The sequence below is a fragment of the Corythoichthys intestinalis genome, chromosome 3 (genome assembly GCF_030265065.1).
Source record: "Corythoichthys intestinalis isolate RoL2023-P3 chromosome 3, ASM3026506v1, whole genome shotgun sequence".
NCBI lineage: Eukaryota > Metazoa > Chordata > Actinopteri > Syngnathiformes > Syngnathidae > Corythoichthys > Corythoichthys intestinalis.
This window is the reverse complement of record NC_080397.1, coordinates 43,744,152-43,756,873: the sequence shown is the minus strand read 5'-3', so window position 1 is coordinate 43,756,873 and position 12,722 is coordinate 43,744,152. Positions and strand designations below refer to the sequence as shown.

The following is a 12,722-nucleotide window of genomic DNA, read 5'->3' as shown; positions in this document are numbered from 1 at the left end:
ACTGAAATGAAATGTAGTTTTTATGCACATGCGAATAAGGACATCAACCTCTTGATGTTGTCCTTATCGGCCACTTCGTAGGACAGCTCGATGTTAGGGTAGCGATTACAGAATCGAGCCACATCGGCTATCTGAGCGTCAGAGAGCTGCAGCAAAGCACTTCTTTCATCATCCTCCATTTCCATGATGTCGAAGATGCTCTCCACGCCCTGATTCGTACATGACGGCTCGTTACTCGACAGCTCTGACAATTGACAGTCAGATAAGAAGTAATTTACCTTTTCCGTGCAGCGCTTGATGTGCTCGGAGGTGAAGAACGGGAGTTGTTTGAGGTAGGAATCCTTGGACCACATGGCCTGCGTGACCATCTGGGCCAACTCCATTGCTGCCAGGGCAGGACTCAGCCAGCCATTACTGGACAACACATCGACGCAGGCCTGGATCAAACGCACCGCCTGACGAGGACAACCGCGCAAGGGAGGTTATTCGATTAAGAAGGCTTTGACAAATGAACGCTGCAGCTAAATACTCACTTTGCTCAGGATCTCCTCAGTATCCGACTGCAGCTCAGCACTCAGCTGCATCCTGGAGAGGTGGGCCTGGAGCAGCAGGTTGGTCTTTACATGGGGGTCGTTGAACTTGGGGTTGTTCAGTTTGTGGGGCACCTTCTGCGCCAACTGGAGGTTAAAAAAATCAGACGCTTTGACTAGGTGATACTTTTCCGCGTTCCTTTCGGCGGGTTTAGATTAGACGTACGTACCTGTCGGAGGAGTGCTTCCTCGTGATGCCGTATGGGAATGTTTTTATACTCCGCAGCGTTGGAGATGATCTCGATTAAGCCGCGGATCTTTGTCTTGGCGTTGAGGGACATACTGAACAGCTCTGCGCATCATAAAGAAAACACTTCGGGTAATCCAACGAGCTACAGTCAAACATTAACGACGATCTGGGGCTGAAATGATTACTCAAATAATTCGAGTTACTCGATTTTAGAAATTGATCGAGGCATCTTCTCTGCCTCGAGGAATCGTTTAATTTAGCCACCTCCAAGCATGACGTTTTGCCCGTACTACTTTTATTGCGGCACAACGCGCTGACATCACGTGCGTAGAGGAAGAAGGGAGTGGCGGCGGATATATTTGATTTCAACCTGGCATTAATAGAAAGATAACAATGAAGAAGTCGACAAAAGCGAAGAGAAAGGCACCGAGAAAAAGAAAATTTCAAAAGAGGGTGAGCATTTAAAGCTGGAGAGCAAGGGAAACACTGTTTCATGTATTCACTGTAAGCCCGGCTCCGGCTACCCGCAGCCCCGCCGACACTTCCGTACCCCCTGCTGGGCCCAGTGACGATGACCGCCCCCAAAACCCGGGCCGGGCGCCACTGTGCGACCTGCTCGCCTTGCCCCTGCTCCACTGAAGGCATCACATTTACTCCGAGAACGAAGGAACGATACTTGGGACAAGGTAAAATTAAGTAAACGTAGGGCTAATAAATAAGATTAACGTTACTGTACCTTGCTAACGTAACATTAGCCCTGCGGACTGCTAGGATTCAATTAATTATGACTACTGTCGATGCGTGGCTTACTTGTCTTTCATACAGGGTTTATTTAATCTGTAAAAACAACGCTGTAGAGTGATGAGGGTGTAAAATAAAAACATAAGCTAACTGCCAATTTTAGCTCAGTAGTCATTGATGGATAAAACACCAAGTAGCACTGCTGCCTAATGTGCTACAATAAAGCAGGTATCATACATTAATTTTGAACACTGCAAAAACTCAACATCCTATCAGGACTTACAATTTAGACTTAAATTTAAAGCTTAACTAAAACTTAAAAATAGCTTGACACAAATGAAAATTTAATTGAAAAACGGGGGGGAAAACACCTAACTTTTAAGTGATGTGTGTTATGCGAAATGACATTTTTAGGTAAGAAACAAGATTTTCTTATTAGGATCTTAAGTTTTTTTAGTAAAACCAATGCATTTGTTGTTTTATTTTCTAGTCACATCTGAGGTGCAATTGTTGGCCGTTTTCAACAATGTACATCTAAAATAAAAACATTGTCTAAAAATGGTTCGCTATTAGGTGAATATCTTGTTTTCTCATGTTTATTCATAATTGCTATTTACCTTAAAAAAATGTTTTAGCTGATTACTCGATTAATTGATGGACTTTTCAGTAGAATACTCGTTTACTAAAATATTCGACAACTGCAGCCCTAAGACGATCACTCGCTGGCAGCCTCCCCGAGTTAAAATGATTGGACGTCAAGTGCTGCCAATGGCACTGAAATGTGAGCGTTCACTGCCAATCCTCGCAGTTCAAAAATCTTTTGTAGTTTATGTTAAATAAAACTGAACTCTCATAGATTAAAAAATAAAAAATGGACGAATGAACATTTAATTCAGTAACCACATTCACACACCACTAGAAGGAGCCCACATTACTTCAAATGGCGAGCCGCATGACATTGCAACACGAACACACACAAAAAAAATCTGAATTTACCCCAAAAATCTAAATTGGGCATCACGCGCAGTGGTGTGAATGTAGCCAATTGAAAACCACAAATTTACACGAATAAATATTTTCTCCACTATAGTGGATATTTGCGGGGTTCACTACATTTCAATAAGGAGGCACAAACCGATGGTGGTGTAGTTGATGTAGTAGTAGGCGGCGATCATGCCCAAGTTGAGTGGCGCCACATCCATCTCATCCTCGATGCTAATGCACTTGGACTGCTCCAGATCATGCAGCGTGTTCTCCACCAGCTCAGACAAGTGGTCAGACAGGTGGCGATGGGACATGCCTACGACAAGGTTAGCGCAAAGTCAGTGTGCATAGCTCATGGTTCGCACGAAAGCTTGCTCTTAAAAGTCTCCAGTGTAGCTTTTATGTAGCTTGTAAAAATGTTAGCAGTTCTGTTTGTAAATTGTCGTCATTTTTTTTTATTTTTAATTGTGTTTGCCGTTTTAAATCTGATGTAAAGTATGTTGCATAACCTTGTGTTTAAATTCTCAAAAATTAACCTAGCCTTGCTTAAAAAGACTACTTACCTTGAAGATTGTAGTAGTTGGGGTTCTGGGTCATACGACGGTACAGGAACGTCCAAGTCAAATAGTCCACAGCGTCCTGCTTGTTTTCCACTGTTTTGGTAACAATCTCGGCATTGAAGTGGTCATGGAGACAGTGGTCCAAGTGGGACTCCACGGGCAGAGGTTCGTACAAGAACTTCTTGAAGAAGTCCTATCAAAAGGGGGGAAAAAAATAGTAATTTCTATCATTTATATATCTTAATGCTAATTTTTTTTTTCTAAAAACAAACATACCTTCTTGGAGCCCTGACACATGATCACACAGCGTCCTTCGTCGTCAAGAATGGGCCTGTTGGCTTTGCCAACCATCTGGAGGACGTCGTAGATGGGATAGTCCACATAGCTGCAAGAAGGATGGACACAATGAAATAAAAAAAAAAACAATGTCAGAATTAATATACAGTGGTACCTCGACATATGGTCGCATTGACATAAAATCCTTTCGACAGCCGCCTTAAAATTTGACTCATCATTTGTCTCAACAAATGACAACATGTTCGAAATACGATTTATGACAGCGTCGCAATTTCATTTTTTCGAGCAAGACAGACGCACGGCGGATTTTCTTGTGGGAGAAATTAACATGGGTCCCAAGACGTTTATTGCAGGTGCTGACAAAAGTTAAAGGTGATGCTTACCATTGAAATTAAGAAGGAAATGATAGGAAAATATGAGCATGGTGTGAGTGAAGTGGCTCGATAATATGGCCGGTCTCCTCCGACCTCCGTTTGCAGGTTCAGGTGACAATAAAAATGCTTTTTTACTTCCGATTTATTATTATTATTATAACATCGGCAAGCCAGCTTCGTCAAGTTTTTAAGTCATGTATTTTAGAACGTGTTCAACGCTGCTACTGTCCGCCATAGCCTACACCAACAACAAATGAAAAGAGGAACTAAAAACTCTCTCGTCAGTCGCACAGTGGGTTCAGGAACAGCATGCAAAACAAAACCCCCACATTAGAGACTGATTCGTTACATTATTATCAGGGCTGCAGCTATCGTTATTTAAGTAATCGGATTAGGAACAGTTAATGCGTTGCAGAATAAATTTTAGGAGATGGAAAACAAAGGCTTGTCCTTTCAAAAAAGCATTAAATGCAAATACAAAATAAAATTATAAATTTTTAAAAAATCAAAAGAATTGCACTTTCACAAGAGCAATAGTTAAAATCCCTGATCGTAGCCTCAAACGGTATAATAATGAATCAGGATTGAAGTACAACAAAAAAAACAATTGGCTAACTTGCAAATGTGCGCTAGCTTAAATGCTATAAAATGCTAACTTTTTTTTTTTTTTTTTTTTTACAATGCTTATAAATCTTTCAAACATATTCCAACAGAAAACAGCTAAATATACCTCTACACTAAACTGCATATGTGTAAATAATCAAACAAAAACATACAACCCTATGTTGGTCTTAACAGTGAGTAAATGAGACGTCGTATTCACTATTGCCACTAGAGGGCAGCATATCCACCCAAATTAATAAATCTAAATGCAAACACTTACAAAACAAACCATTACAACGCCACTAACTAAACAAATCCTCGAAGCAGCAAAATTTGGTTCGAAGCTTTTTTTCCTAATTGAACTACCAGAGTTAATCAATTCATCGTTGCAGCTCTAATTGTTATTATTATAATTATTCCAATTTGTATTTAGAATTTGTTTGTTTTGCCATGTGTAATTGCTATTTGTAATTGTACCAGCAGTATTTATTAAGGATTTTGTGTAGGTTTTTGGGCTGTGGAACAAATTATTCAAATGATAATGTATTCTTTAGAGCTGGGAATCTTTGGGCACCTAACGACTGGATTACGATTGTGATTCAGAGGCTCCGATTCAATTATAAAACGATTATTGATGCACCCCCCCCTCCTTTTTTTTTTAAATTTATTTATTTTTTTTAAATGTTTTGTACATTAGTTCCAAAATTGTTCAAAAATCCTCTCAGGCTAAACCAAAATACTATTTCAGTATCAAGTTAACATATAACAGTAAACAAATATACAAAAATAACAGTAAATAAAATACTCCAGTCCCCATTCTGTATCAGCAGCTTTAAACTACATTCAATTAATTTATTGTTGTGAATCAACCGTTACAGTTGTTAAAATTGCTCCCGTTATTCCATAATTTCCCTTCTGTCTACTTGTCATGTCAAAGTTTTAAAACTGTCAAGACAAGATTTTGCCGATTTAGGAGTATTTTAGATAAAAAGTTAGATTCGCTACAAAAGAGCCTTCTAGAGAAGTCTACTGCTTTAAGATGGCGGCTATTTACTAACGCCAGCAAGTCCATCATTTTGCATCTGTTCAATAATACATGTTCTAACACCGACGTCGTCTGTCATTTTGCATCTAGTTCTACATATATATGATATCTACTGCAGCCGTTTGTTTGTAGCAACTAGCAACCGGGCGTTGTTTATCGCGGCTGTCGGCCGCAGTCAGGTATGATTGTTTTTTTTTTTATCTAGCGGCATGAGTTGAACATGATATTTACTCTGGGTCCGTTCCTCATTGTGTCCCAAAGACCGCGCTGACTGTGTTTTACTTCCGCTTTACCTGGTATAATTCAATAATCGGAATTTGAAAGTTTGTGAATCGTTCTCGAATCTTCCACGGCGGAATCACGAATAATCTAAGAATCGGAAATTTCGCACGCCTCTAGTATTCTTAGGGGAAAACGTCCTCGGACGAATTAAATTCGTATGCAGAAGTACAACTGGTTATGTATTTATGTATATATATAATGCTTTCCAATGTTTGTGTATCTGTGATTTTTACTTACGCATGTATTATGCCATTGTAGTACTGCGTGTCCATGACAATGACAAGATGTGCCGAGATGTTGACCCCCCAGCAAAGGGAGCGGGATGCCACCACCACCTGAACAGCTCCTGGAAAAGAAGATCAGAGAAGTCAGGACCGAACTCTAAAACCTTCCCAATTTAACGCAGATCATCATCAGTCGTACCCGAGTTGAAGAGCTGCTCCACTATTTTACGCTCGGTGGCGGACAGGCCCTCGTGAAGGTAGCCCACACCGTTGGCCAGAGTCTCTTTCAGGGTCGCGTCTGTTATCTTATCCAGGAAAGGACTGAGATCTTTTTCAGTGCAATGCAGAAACCTAAAGATGACAAATATGTAGAGCGTGGCTTCTCAACAGATACGACTTGGATAAAAAACAGGACGGGAAGAGACTGACCTTTGAGGAACCACGTCAGCGGCACAGAAAGTGAGAATGTCGATGGCCGTGAGGCGAGTTTGTCTGCGGGACGGCACAAACACCACAGCCGGTTTGGAGGGTGAGTGCTTCATGATGGCGTGATACACCGGCTTGGCCATGGAGAGCAGGCGAGTCTGAGTGTGACTCACGTTGAAGCCCTAAAACGCCACAAGGGAGAGCTCAGAAAATATAATGCTGTACAGCAGAAGTCTTTGTAACCCTTTTCCACACCTGAATGTGGAGCTCCAGAGGCACAGGCCTGACATTGGGGTGGAAGTTGAATGTGGCCGTGGTGCTGCAGCCCAGCCAGTGAGCCACGTCTTTGGCATTGGACAGTGACGAGCTGAGTGCCACGATACGTATGGGCCGCTCAATCTGAGAGGAGATGTATCTCATCCTTGAGCAGATGACCTCCAGCACCGGCTGGGGGAGGAAAAGAATGTTCAACATCATGATGAATGTTCTATTAAAATCACAGCGCTCGAGCCAACGACTTGAATCTTACCCCATTTTCTCCTCCAATGAGGTGCGTCTCATCCACAATAAAAAGACTGACGTTTTGGACATTCTTCCTCTGCTTCCAGCGACGAGACAAGATGTCCCATTTATCAGGGGTGCTGACAATAATGTCCCCTTTTCCTAACAGTTTCAGATCGGTGCTCGTTTCTCCTGTGAGCAGCACCACCTTCTTGTTTAGGTAGTCCTGGAACTTTTGGTGCCAGTCGACAAACACCTAACGAGAACAAGATGAAATTTTTTACTTCTAAGAAAGTAACTCATGAACTTCCATTGCCGGCGATGGACGTGCAATCCATTTTAACATCAAAATGTGACAAGTAATAAAAAACATGAACATAAAAGTGATATTTTCACCAGTTCAAAGTGTATGTGAGATGATAGTCAGCAAAAGAGAAAAAAATATTTATATTGAAAACACCCACTGACGGTGATAGACATCCAACCCAATTTGAATGCCAGGGATGGACGTTTATCACCATCAATGGCAGCCAATTAGTTAATCGATAAAATCGGTTGTCAGCCCTACCTTCGATGACATCATACCTGCTCTGCATTGACAAAGACTATTCTTTAAAATGGGAGAATATTCCTTTTGGTTGTTTTACAAAGCATGAAAAAATAGAGGCCTTTTTAATGAATTTGTTGATATTGAAGGCTTAATTTTATTCTATCAAAAATGTAAATAACACTCTAAAACCCATCTTTAGACACTTTTACAATGACACCGTTTCCTACATAGAACCTATGAAAGACTATTAATAAAAAGGCTCAAAACTATAAATTAGGGCTGCAAGCCTGCAACTAACAATTATTTTCATACTCGATGAATCGGATAAAATTTTTTCAATTAACTTCACATTTTAACTTGAAGTTGTTTTAAGCATGTTGTAAGTACCAATGAAGACAAAATGGATGACTATTTCCTTCAAGAATAATATTTTATTACAGTTTCCTGACTTAACTGCAGTCTACAGCTGTACTTTTTTATGAACACAAAGCTAGTTTTTAATGAAGGTTCTGAGTCTAAAACAAAAAATATCTCAGTACACAAATCAGACAAAACCTGTCGATTCAAATAAAAGTGCCGTTTTTTTTTTCTTGGGGGCAAAGTGCCGATATCATTTGTGTTAATGACACATTTATTTTCCTTAAACAACAACAAAACCGAATGCGGAGGAGGCAGACTGTAATGAATCTTTTTTTTTTTTTTTAATTAAACAGTCGTTCATAAATACAATCCAAATCCAATTTGAAAGCACTCTCTTGCATGAGAATTCACACTTTGAATGTAAGTTTGTGTTGAAAGGAGACTTTATTTGTGTGGTTTCTTTATAAAAAGAAATGAGACAACTTTACTATCTAACAATAACTCAAGTGCTAATATGCTTCTCTAAAGCACAACACAAACGGACAGTTAAAACACTGATTAGCATAATCGCTAACTAGCTTAGCGCTCCGTGCTAAGTAGTAATGTCTCATCAACAAACAATACAATTGGCTTCCTTTACTCATCTCTGATGGAGGCACACTGGATCTAACAACACAAAAGACAATCTAACTCTTGACACTTCGTAATAATATTGAGCAACCCAACCTGAATGTAGCTGTGAACTCTCTCGCACTCTAATCACTGTTACGTGCGTGCAGCCTCACATTACATGGAAACAAGGACCCAAACGGGACTGCTCATAGCTGCCAGAAAAAAATCGATTATCAAATTCATTTGCAACTAATTTATTGATTTTAACTCATTCACTCCCAGCTATTTTCACCAGAGCAAGGCCCTTCGCTCCCGGCCGTTTTTCTGGATTTTGACTGATTTTGCAAGGCCCACAGAAAATTCTGTTCTATTATTATAAAAACATGGAAGCCACCAAGAAAGATTAGACTCTTCTTTCAGCAGAAAAAAGGTAAGTTCATATCTTTTTCCATTCTTTAGAAATCAGCATTAGAAAATAGCTTAGCTTGAGCAATTTTCCAATATCTGATGAAAAAACGGGGAAAATTGACTTTTTGTAAACGCATACATTTCAAACATAACTGACTTTAACACAGCTATTTTTTTGCATTAGTTACATCCCAAACATCTGAATAATGTTTTCCTTTTACAAAATATCATAATGAACAAGACAAATAGAGCTTTTGATAGCAAAGTAACAATTTGTTTACACATGACTACTGAGAGATGACGCCTGATGTCGCCGAGATGACGTTGTCGTTGTCTGTCTCGCAAAGATGGATTATTTTTTAATCTCTGCGGGGTCTACTTGGCGAGCCCACTGCACGGTGGTCTGTCGTTTTGCTCTGTCGTCCAGCGCCTGGCATTCCCGGCGTCCTCTCGATTGTTTTGTTCGGTCGTCCGCCGCCTGGCATACTGCCGCCAGCCATACTGCCGCCAGCACTCCGACCATTGCTGTTGAATCGGTTTGCGGGTCTTTACAAAATGCACTACTGCCCTCCAGTGGCCAGTTTTATTGCTTTAAAATGGGTTTGGAGCCTTGTTTTTTGTTTCTCAGATAGATCGCAAGCTATAGATTCTTCTTGTTAAAAAAAAAAAAAAAAAACGCAAAAGACGTATAAATATGTTTTTGGGACAATGAAGCATTTAAAAATAGAACGTATTTATACGTTTCAAATGAGTTAATCAATTTAATCGATTAGTTGTAGCAGCCTTCGTATAAATGTTTGTAAAATGTTTGAAAATTTTGAGGAAACGCAAGCCCGACATCTGTATGTAGTTTGTTGTACTTATATTGTTTATATATTGTATAATGTTAATTTTAATCTCTTTATATTGTTATTATCAATATTGTTTCCAACACTTGTCAAAAAAGTAAATTAAAAAAACATACCTGTTCTGCTAGTGCTTCCATGGGGGTGATGTAGACACAGCGACCTTCTGCATTGTGAAGCAGCATCCTCAGAATGGCAAATTCGGCACAGATAGTTTTCCCGCTGCCAGTAGGTGCTCCCACAAACACATTGTCATCACTGTTGTACACTGCATTGAACACTGGATGGGACACAGATGTCACAGAAAAACAGAATTACTCGTAAAAACAAAAAATGCTCACTTTGTTTGAATACGTAGTCAATATTTCCCAGTTTCTTGTACCTTGTGTTTGAATTGGGTTAAAGAATGGGAACTTATTTTGGTAGAGGGCCTCAAAGGCAGAGTTCCTGAGAGCAGTGACAGGAAGGGGCTGCAGATCGAGCAACTCTGTGGGTGGAGGGTACTTCTCAGGGAGGATAAGGTGACGGAACGACACCGGGAGCTGGGTCTCGCATGCTGAAACAATCAGAAATACAGCAAAACAAGTTGAACTTTTACCATGTTAACATAAAGGGAATTGTGTATAAAAGCCTCCTCCATTCACTTACAGAGCCAACGATCAGAGACTACACGGATGAAGTACTGAGGAGGCAGAGGCTCGAACACCGGGACGAAGAAGGTCACAAGGTGCTCATCCTGGGCGTACTTTGCTTTGAGCAGGAAGTACTCGTGGTGAAGGATGACCTCACTGTCTACATCCTCTACCAGGATCCAGAAAGCTTCTGATGAACCATGAATCTAAATAACGGCATACGAAGCCCGTCAAAGAAGTGATGCACATTATTCCCTATTGATGCTGTTCAAATAGTGACCTTGTCATCCCACTGGAAATCTGGAGTGATGGTAAGCTCCACTTTGAGCGTGGAGCGGGTAATGGGCTGAAGATGAACAGCCAGGTCCAGTTTGGGGAACTGGTGGACATATTTGTGGATGGTCTTTCCCATTTTTGGCATTCGGATCAGCTCGCCTGGAAATCACAGCTTGCTGTGACTTTGGAAATGGAATTTCAAGGATGGGAAAGAAGGGAAACTTACCTATCTCATTGTGGTTGAGGTCATACAGTCGCTCAAAGGGGAAATTTTTCTTCTCAATCTTCTTGATCACTTCTTCTGGCAACTTCTTAAACTGTCGCAGTGGGGACATGGACTGCCACCTGAAAATAAAACCACAATACACTTTAAGATCTTGCTTTTGTAAACCAATTCTAGAAAAAAAAATCACCAACTTTAATAACAGACTTACATTCTCTTGTCAATCATCTTGCACAGATTCATGGTTTTGTCTGATAGCTGAGCCCAGCCTCTGTTCAAAACAATCTCAAATATGGCTCGCATCAGCCTTCCAGCACTCTGCAAGAGAAATTGAACACACTTGCTCTGAAAAGGCCTGGTTGGATGATTTCAGATTTCCTTTGGTAAAACATCATCAGTGGAAATATTAAAAAATTTTCACTTGCATACATAGCGTATGTGTTGCGGTAGTTCGTAAAAGAAGAACATTTGTATATTAAAAAAAACTACCACGTCCAATCCATTTTGACTGTGTGACGATCGCCAGCCAAAATAGACGTTTATCACTGTAAGTGGCAGCCAGGAGTTGAATAAATATGTAATAATACAAACCTGTGTCACATACACCATGTCTGCCATGAGAGCAAAGCCTTCCAGTTTAAGCTGAGAGATGAATGCCTGAAGCAGCACATTGATCTGTGGAGGGCGAAAAAAGGGCACTCATTTAACTCAATGGAAGTTCTCAAAGCAAAGCATTTACGGCCACGCCGCCCATTAAATTGAATTGCACGTCTGTCCCCATCACTGGCATGCAATGAGTTAAATACTAGGAAAGAAAAAATATCTAGTATGACTCGGGGCCATTACCAGTGTATTTCTTTTTCATTGTAATTTCATTAATTTATAATCAGGGGTGCACAGGTTCTCAGAGGAGGACCTGGAGATGTGACTTGGTCCTCATTGAGCTTGAGAGCCGACCCGCCTGATGCGATAACATTATGACAAGCTTTACCTAGAGCCAATTAACTTTAATTAATTATATTAACAATTAATGCTTGATTAACATCATCTGGCACAACAAAATTGCCATTACCGTACTTTGAAGTGAAATGTAAAGAAATAAACATAAAAGTTCCAATTCAAAATAAAGGGCATTATGCGGCTCCCACATTAACTCCAAGCCTTTGTAAAAGTGGGATGTCCTCCTCATAAGACCTCATTGAACGTGCATGTTTAGCTTTGTAAAATGCGAGCAAAAACGGGTTTGTCAGTGCATGGCACTGTTCTTCATTACCTTTATTCCGCCACTTGTCCATAGCGCGAGTGAGGTCCTGTCTGACATCGATAGTTTGCTTAAATGCCACATGCTCTGTTTTTTTCATGCTTTTCAAAATTTGAATGGCTGAAATTCTTTGACCCTACATAAAATGCGCTGCTCTTATCTGCGACATTGGGATTCTCACGGCACATTTTGTACTGCATTTCCGTGCGAGCATCATTTGCTTCTAGCCATGGTTCCTCCTTCAGCCACTTTTCAGCTAAAGTCCTTTTTTTCGGTAGCTCCGGTGATGTCTCCGTCGTCTGTCTTTTGACGGGGGTGGGGGAACACGGAAATAATTACTCAGTGGGGCCTGCCTCTTCGACATTTTGAGAAGTTATTTTCTCGTGTCCGCCGCAAATACAGTGGTCAGCCATCGGTACGCAAAAGTGTATGGAAGCCATTGAGGGCCAGTGCGTTTGTCTACGTCCAGTACGCATGCGCGCATGCGGACCACTTATGTGCACCCCTGTTTATAATTGTTTTTACCTTGTATTCATTCATACATTAATAATTATTTAAAATATTTTTAAAAATACAACGATTAATCATTTTAAAATTTAGTGATCCCTCGCTACTTCGCGCCCTCAGTCTATCGCAGATTTTTTTCCAATAAAAAAAATAGATGATCCTGAGCCGTAGTCTCTCTCTCCCTGCTCTTTGTTAGTGGCAGTGCACTGGAGTTGCTTATTAAAGTTAACG

The 12,722-nt window shown here is 40.5% G+C and overlaps 1 protein-coding gene across 1 annotated transcript in view; it reads right to left on the bottom strand.

The window, feature by feature from the left end:
• Positions 1 to 12,722, bottom strand: part of snrnp200 (small nuclear ribonucleoprotein 200 (U5)) — a 29,660-nt gene that overhangs the window by 2,188 nt on the left and 14,750 nt on the right. The window contains exons 23-41 of the mRNA XM_057831802.1: positions 11,315 to 11,398; positions 10,935 to 11,041; positions 10,727 to 10,845; positions 10,505 to 10,659; positions 10,241 to 10,430; positions 9,975 to 10,148; positions 9,712 to 9,872; positions 6,846 to 7,073; positions 6,572 to 6,763; positions 6,320 to 6,498; positions 6,090 to 6,241; positions 5,904 to 6,012; positions 3,342 to 3,450; positions 3,069 to 3,258; positions 2,657 to 2,821; positions 761 to 882; positions 534 to 677; positions 279 to 455; positions 49 to 209 (exon numbers count right to left, since the gene is read on the bottom strand). Coding sequence (XP_057687785.1) covers positions 49 to 209; positions 279 to 455; positions 534 to 677; positions 761 to 882; positions 2,657 to 2,821; positions 3,069 to 3,258; positions 3,342 to 3,450; positions 5,904 to 6,012; positions 6,090 to 6,241; positions 6,320 to 6,498; positions 6,572 to 6,763; positions 6,846 to 7,073; positions 9,712 to 9,872; positions 9,975 to 10,148; positions 10,241 to 10,430; positions 10,505 to 10,659; positions 10,727 to 10,845; positions 10,935 to 11,041; positions 11,315 to 11,398 — 2,918 coding nt within the window. The remainder of the gene's footprint in view (positions 1 to 48; positions 210 to 278; positions 456 to 533; positions 678 to 760; positions 883 to 2,656; positions 2,822 to 3,068; positions 3,259 to 3,341; positions 3,451 to 5,903; positions 6,013 to 6,089; positions 6,242 to 6,319; positions 6,499 to 6,571; positions 6,764 to 6,845; positions 7,074 to 9,711; positions 9,873 to 9,974; positions 10,149 to 10,240; positions 10,431 to 10,504; positions 10,660 to 10,726; positions 10,846 to 10,934; positions 11,042 to 11,314; positions 11,399 to 12,722) is intronic.